Genomic DNA, 7,218 nt, shown 5'->3' on the forward strand with positions numbered 1-7,218 from the left:
AGAGAGAGAGAGTCTATAACTAAAAAAATACTAAATTACATTGTTACAAAAAAAAAAAAAAAAGTACACTGTTCATATGCTTATGATATGAATAGATAACCACCCTTTAGTATATAGTATAATTTCCCAAAACAGTATTGATGTTTCATAAGAAGCAATTATAACTTTCTTAAATAAAATAAAAATAGTGAAAATAGTCCCTTTTGTCTTAGGAGCAATCATATGAATAAGTAAACAAATATAACAGTAATGCACATCAGTTTTGGCCTCTTGACGAAATAACTATAAATTCAGGCTTTTAAACTTTCTACTGTCATTGCTGTTTTGTTTAAGCCCGTCTGGATTGCTGTTCCTGTGTGCCTCAAATGTTTGAAATAATGTTTGAAATGATTCAATTTGTTTCCTACGTGCTTATCTCTAAAGCCACCATGGTGAGCATAGGTGTTCGATTTATCAGAATATAGCACATATCCTTTGATGCATCTATTGACCGACAATCATGCTTCATTCGCTTCTTCCTGTACCTATATCTGCTTCAGATTGTACTTAGTTTATCTGTGTCCTGTTCCTTGTTTGTTTAATAAATTAATCTGAATGAATTGGTTGCCTAAATAGGTTACATTGCTCTTTGAAAGTGTCATTAACTTTGTTGCTACTGTGTTCTTTCGAGCTCTTACAGGTGCAGAGAAAAGGAGAATTATGAATACCACCTAATTGGGGTTGTGGAGCATTCTGGGACCATGAGAGGAGGCCACTATGTTGCATATGTGAGAGGTGGTGAAAGAAGCAAAGGGAAAACTGGGAATGAGAAGATTGGTCACGCGTGGTATTATGCTAGTGATGCACATGTACGTGAGGTTTCCCTGGAGGAGGTTCTCCACTGTGAGGCCTATATCTTATTCTATGAAAAAACTTGAGCTGGATTTATCTTACATTACAGTTTTCTAAAGATACAGTTCAGGTAGGGGAGAGGGGATGGAGAGAGAAGGAAAGAGGTTGTGTGTGTGTGTGAGAGAGAGGAAAACCAGAGGCAGTGTGTCAACCATATGTTTTGATACCCATTCTTTCAAAGTGTAATGAGCTTTTAGGCTTTAGATGTATACTTTTAAGTTATATCATCAGAGAAAGGAGGGGGGTTTTCTTTTGGAGTCCCATCACCCCAGGGACCCTAACTACAAGAGTTATCGACTTCTTTTTTAAGAATAGTACTGAAATCTTAGCAATTTATTAACAGTGGTGTTTGTGATTTACCTTGCGCATCATGAATTCCTGTTTTTGAGTCTTTTGGTTAGCCTATACACTATTTTACATGTAGCTACGTCAAGGGGACTCGGAGTTAAATCCATTGGATAAATGGATACGAGGCTCACTTCAAATTGTAAGGATGAATCTATTCCCAGTTTCATCGCCCCTCGTGTTTAGATGGATATAATATACCCTCTTTTGGATATATCTTTGCTTGTGTGTTGGCTATCTGTTGTGTAAAGGCATTATTATGAAAATGACCAATAACTGAGAATGAATGGAGATGGAATAGAGCACAACTCAACTGTTTCAGTGGATTTTCATTGCAATTACAAGGCATTTTCATCTATATTTTCACTTGTAGGCTGATCTGAGATGATAAAAGTAACAATGCATTATGTTTTATGTAGACGGGTTGGTCAAATTTCGAGTCTTTGACACTGAAATTTCGAACAGTACAATATATACGAGTATTAGAGTTATGAATCGAGTATCAAGAAGAGAAGTTGTTTAGGATCTTATCACCACATGGTTAGATACAACTCATACAAGAAAGAATGTCATTAGTCCCTAGCGGTTTCATTTTGTACCAAGTTAAAGAAAAGAGAAAAAGTTTCTGAAACCTATTCCGTTTAAAATTTCCAATATCCAATTCCTCAACCTCCCCACCCCCAAAGTTTTATTTAGCATGAGTTGAGTCGGACCTAGTTTAACTAAACTTCCTGTTCCTGATCAATTAAGGAGTAAGTTTGTAGTTGTAGTTTGTTTCAATCCCTATATGGCTATATTTTTATTTTCAATACTCGATCCGAAACTTAGTTCTTCGATCCGAAACTTAGTTCTTCAGTCTTGATGAATGGAGATCATTGAGGGGAACAGAACCAAGAAGATCATCAAGTCTGTCAAGAAGGCAGCTACCGCGGATGGCTTGAAAATCAAGAATGGCGACATTGTGCCCTCATCGGCACTACCACCAGCACGGAAAGATCATGATACATCATCAATGCTGGAAGGGGGACATAATTTAGACTTGTCTGGTATCATGACTATGCCTAAGATACAACTAAACTTGGTACTCCCGCAGTTACCCCCTAAGAAACGATGGTTTGTATTATATCGACGCTTGTTAACAAGGCCAACCCTGCAACAGCATCTGCAGAAAGAGATCAGTAATGGCATTTGTTCTTCGAAAAGAAAGTATTCTGATTAATCTTGAGAACCAGGATGATAAGGTAGGGATCCCAGGTATAAATGTTTGAAGCAGGCGTACCTACTACTGGTGTAACAAGGATTATCTTCACCTGGTTCCTTGTTGTGGTTGAGAGAGATTAAAAATTGTGGTCAAGAGCCGGCATTATCATTAGAATATATGGTAGCGACGATAGTAGAACCGCAGGAAGTACTGTATGCAATGACTGATACTGAGAAACTTAGAATGCAAGAAATAGCGCACAAAAAAAAGCCAAAGTGACAGCTCCAAATGTATTGATGCTGATCATCATCATCAGCAGTAGGGACTAGGGAGTGCTGATCTCGTGAGGATTTCTTTTCCAATTTTTTCAGCTTCTAGAAGTAGATGAGGTTTCATTTACAATGTACTAATAAACCATAAGTTATTTAGCACAATTTCTTTGATATTGCATTATGCTATTAATTTCTTGTTTTTGGACTGAACATCACCTCATGAACTAAATGCTTTACAACTGTGATTCAGTTTGTGATCCATCTGTAATATTGGTATATAGGGCAGCGACACCTTGATAATGTTCTAACATATTAAACAGATGCTTACATTATTGAATTCATCTTCTTTATGAGTTTGTGCAAAACTAGGCACAGATCAAAACTAATGCAACTTATACATGGGTGAAACTGTGAAAGGGAATATGCATTAACTGTACCCAAGATCAACTTCAGCTTGTAACGCTCCCTACAAAATACAAGAAATCAATATCCTTAATAATAATTCTATCAGTGGTTAATGATAATTCTGAGCATCACAGAATGAAGAACGACTATTATGATCTTGGAGTCTTAAATTCTATCTGGATTTTGCTCTGAAGAGGCTTACATGGTTTGGGTTTAGCAACAGAAGTAATTTGTACAATAACACATGTTTTATAACTTAGGGGAATGCATCTCACCATACCTGAAATTCATGCAACAGTTAAGTCAGATCATTGCATCTTAGAATACTGATACTCAAACTAATACGTGCTAATACCAACCAAGCAAGATCATAGGCAACTAGAAAATAACATAAGCTGCTGATGGAAGGGTTATCAAACCCAAGACATATAAAGAGCATGTTTTTAGCAGTTACAGCTTTAACAACTCCCATTACTGAATTTTCGCACACCACCTACCAAACTGTTACCAGATACATATATCATATATGGTTACCTCTCAATAAGTATCATGGCATTACTCATACATCCAAAAATTCATGAAAAGCCAACAGCATTCAGAATACTGATGTATAAATAATGAAATGACATTTTGTTCTCTTCGCATGCGCTATGTTCAACATAAATGAAATTCAATCTCCTCTACTTGTTAGAGATGATGACATCATGTTATTGTGTACTACTACTTCCTTTTGGTTTATCTAGGTTGATATAATAATATCATCTATCTCCTACCTACCATTTTGACGGTCTAACTCATCCCGATAAAGCAAAGTATTAACCAGAGAATTTTCAAGTATATAATCAGATGAAACTCCAAGAAGGGATGAGATTTGCACCTGATGAAGAAGATAAATTCTGATAAAAATTGAAGTCTAATGAATAAATCTGCCTTGTCAAAAAACTCGGATCTGCACAATCAATCAAGTAGCGTACCTCCTTCGTTATGAAGATTTTGAATATGCAATTTGGCGTTCACTATCACCTGGCTCTTAACCATTATTCCAAAGAGTTATAAACCAGATGGACTAGTTATTAAGTCGTTGAACAGCCCACTTTCCAAATCGCAAGCATCCATGTCTTTTACATGCATCCACTACTCTTGTTAACATTGGGACTGTGGGATCAAATGGCATGGTCCTTACAAAACTTTCAAGCTCATCCATGTACCCACACTGGCTGTAGAGATCAATCATGCACTCATAGTGCTCTAGTCTAGGTACAATACCATAATCGGTGCTCATTGATTCAAAATACTGCTTTCCCAACTCAACAAGACCTTCACAAGTACAAGCATACAAAATGCCTCGAAATGTAATATGGTCCGGCTTAATTCCTTCATCCTTCATCAAATGAAACAATTTAAGTACTTGTCTCGTTCTATTACTGCGACAGCATCCCAAAATCAAGGAGTTACAAAGAATCACATCTCTTGAAGTCCCTCCATTGAAAACCTTAAAAGCGTACTTAATAGAACGACACTTGGTATACAGGTCAACCAAAGCCCCTCTGACCACGGTATCTATAATGTAACCATTTCGAATCATGAAACCATGAATTTGTTTGCCTTGCTCAAGTGCAAAAATATTTGCGCATACTGACAGTAGAGTTGCAAATGTAATCTCGTTAGGTGTTGTCTCACATTGCATCTCATAGAAGATGATCATAGCCAGTTCACTAAGATGATGTTGAGCATAGCATGTCAACAAACTATTCCAAGAAACTGTATCCCGTGATGGACTAATCTGGTGAAACCAAACTGTTTTGGAATTTCTCATGTTACGACATTGACCATACATGTAGAGAAGACCATTTCCAACAAACAGATTGGAACAATATCCATGTCGGTAAATGAATCCATGAACCTGTTTCCCCATTTCAACATCTGAAAGGCCAGCACATACATTCAGGATCAACCCAAGAGTGACTTGGTCAATATCTCTAGTGGTATTCTGCATCAAAAATATAAAATTCAAAGCCTCTTCCCATTGGAAGTAACGAGTATACCCTGCCAACATTGCATTCCAAGATATCACATTCCGTTCAGGCATCTCATCGAACAAAGCCCTCGCCTTCGACGTTTGTCCACTCATAGCATACCCGGAAACAATTGAAGTCCAAGAAATCAAGTTTTTCAAATGTGGCTGGTCAAAAATCGCATGCGCATCACCTAGCTTCCCGCATTTCACATACATATCAATAAGCGAGCTCGAGACAACCTCATCATCCTCAAACCCCATTTTAACCGCAACTCCATGTACCCTCTTCCCCTCCACAAGCGCAAAACAACTCGAACACGCCACAAGTGCATTCGAAAATGTATGACTCAACGGCCTTACCCCCGCCACAAGCATCCTAACAAACATCATCACCGCCTCCATTCCCTCCCCCATCTCAAGATACCTCCTCACAACTATATTCCACGAAACCTCATTCGGCTCCTCAATCTCCTCAAACACTCTCCTCGCATCCCCCATCTCCCCACACTTCCCATACACATCAACAAGCGAGCTCCCCAAAATCACATTCCCGCCAAAACCATACTTGACAACAAGCCCATGCACCTGCCTCGCCACCCAAACCTCCAAAACCGCACCACACGAGCCTATCACACTCGCGAAAGTAACCTCATTCGGCAAGAACCCGGCCCTATTCATCTCCAAAAACGTCCCCAAAGCCTCCTCGGGGCGCGAGCCTTGCGAATACGCTTTGATCATGGCGTTCCAGGACCCGCCGTCTCGCTGGGGCATTTCGTCGAACAACTCGCGTGCGTCTCCGAGGGACCCGCATTTGGCGTAGGACTCGATGGTGCGGTTGAGGAGGAAGATGGGAGGAGTTGGGGAGAAGGTGACGAGGTGAGACTCGAGCTTGCGGGTTTCGAGGAGGGAGCGGGAGGAGGAGCAGAGGTGGAAGAGGTGGGAGTAGAGGGAGAAGTGGAAGGGGAATGGGGTGGAGAAGAGGAGGGAGACGGCTTTGCGGAGGTGGCCGGAAGAGAGGTGGGAGAGGATGGCGGCGGTGGCGGCTTTGGCTTCGGATGGGTGGGAGGGTTTGGTGAGGTGGGCTTTGTCGTAGAGGAGGCGGTTTATGACGGAGCCGGCTTTGACACCCATGCAAGGGAAGAAGTGATGTTACGGTAGGATTCTACCTAGGAGATATTAAGTTAGTGATTAGTGACTTTGTGACGAGGTTAGTGGCACTATGTTTAGGGAAAATCCTACATTACACCGCAAGCCTGTAAATAAACTGTCCAATCTTCTAGTTATTTATATTGAGACATTCCTGCCTGATTAACAAAGTCGTAAATCTTAATTATCCACATGCCACATGGTGTCGTGTATTTACACGCCGTGCACATAAGATTCTGAAATTTTAAAATTTGTGTTAGTAAGTTGCACGATGTAAGGTTGGATTTGATTTAGTAACATAAGTCTCTATTTATTAACTACACGTCTTCATTTTAACTCTTGTTGTTGTATGTCAATTATAACGCAAGAGTAAAACAAATGAGGAGTGTAGCAACATTAATCTTGAATTATATATCTGAAACATGTAACCGATTATCTAATAATTCAGTGCCAAGAGCATCCACCGAGGTAAAGGGTGTCTGCACATTTATTTATTTATTTATTTTTTAAGGCCAAAAAAGAAAAAACAAAATCTAATACTAAGGCCACACTAACAGAAATTTCTCGTTGATACAAAACTATAAGTTCATGTTAAGGGAAAATGCCTATTTGCAAGTTCACGTAGTATTCTAGAAGTCCAACCATTGCTGGTGAATCGGGTTTTTATTACGAACTACATCTTTCATATATCTGTGTTCGTTCACGTTTAGGGGTGAATTATATAAGTAAACCAGCAATGGTAATCACGGTAAGCTTCCTTGTGACAGTCGAACAAGGTAAGATTGTAAGAAAGCATTGTTCAAACTTACCTGATTCAGTTCGTCGATCGATTTCAGTCATCACTCCTCATTACAAATATAAGAGAAAAATAGAAAAAGAAAAGCAAACAGCGCAAAAAGCAAAACAAAACCAAAAGAACAAAAAAGAACTCCCTCTCTCTC

At 39.3% G+C, this 7,218-nt stretch overlaps 2 protein-coding genes across 2 annotated transcripts in view; one reads left to right on the top strand and one right to left on the bottom strand.

Annotated features, from left to right (window-relative positions):
• LOC101308859 (ubiquitin carboxyl-terminal hydrolase 2-like) overlaps positions 1–1,250 on the top strand; it is a 6,155-nt gene extending 4,905 nt beyond the window's left edge. The window contains exon 2 of the mRNA XM_004296715.1: positions 680–1,250. Within this exon, the coding sequence (XP_004296763.1) occupies positions 680–917 (238 nt within the window). The 3' untranslated portion in view covers positions 918–1,250. The remainder of the gene's footprint in view (positions 1–679) is intronic.
• A 2,809-nt stretch (positions 1,251–4,059) lies between these two features.
• Positions 4,060–6,262, bottom strand: LOC101296859 (pentatricopeptide repeat-containing protein At3g26540-like). Its single transcript, XM_004298022.1, has one exon. The coding sequence runs from the start codon at positions 6,260–6,262 to the stop codon at positions 4,181–4,183; it is 2,082 nt and encodes a 693-aa protein (XP_004298070.1). The 3' UTR covers positions 4,060–4,180.
• Between the last annotated feature and the right edge of the window lie 956 nt (positions 6,263–7,218).

This window comes from Fragaria vesca, linkage group LG4, assembly GCF_000184155.1.
Source record: "Fragaria vesca subsp. vesca linkage group LG4, FraVesHawaii_1.0, whole genome shotgun sequence".
NCBI lineage: Eukaryota > Viridiplantae > Streptophyta > Magnoliopsida > Rosales > Rosaceae > Fragaria > Fragaria vesca.

What these genes read in the sequence shown, in the direction of transcription:
- LOC101296859 (XM_004298022.1), bottom strand. Translation starts at nt 6,262, where the DNA reads ATGGGTGTCAAAGCCGGCTCCGTCATAAACCGCCTCCTCTACGACAAA.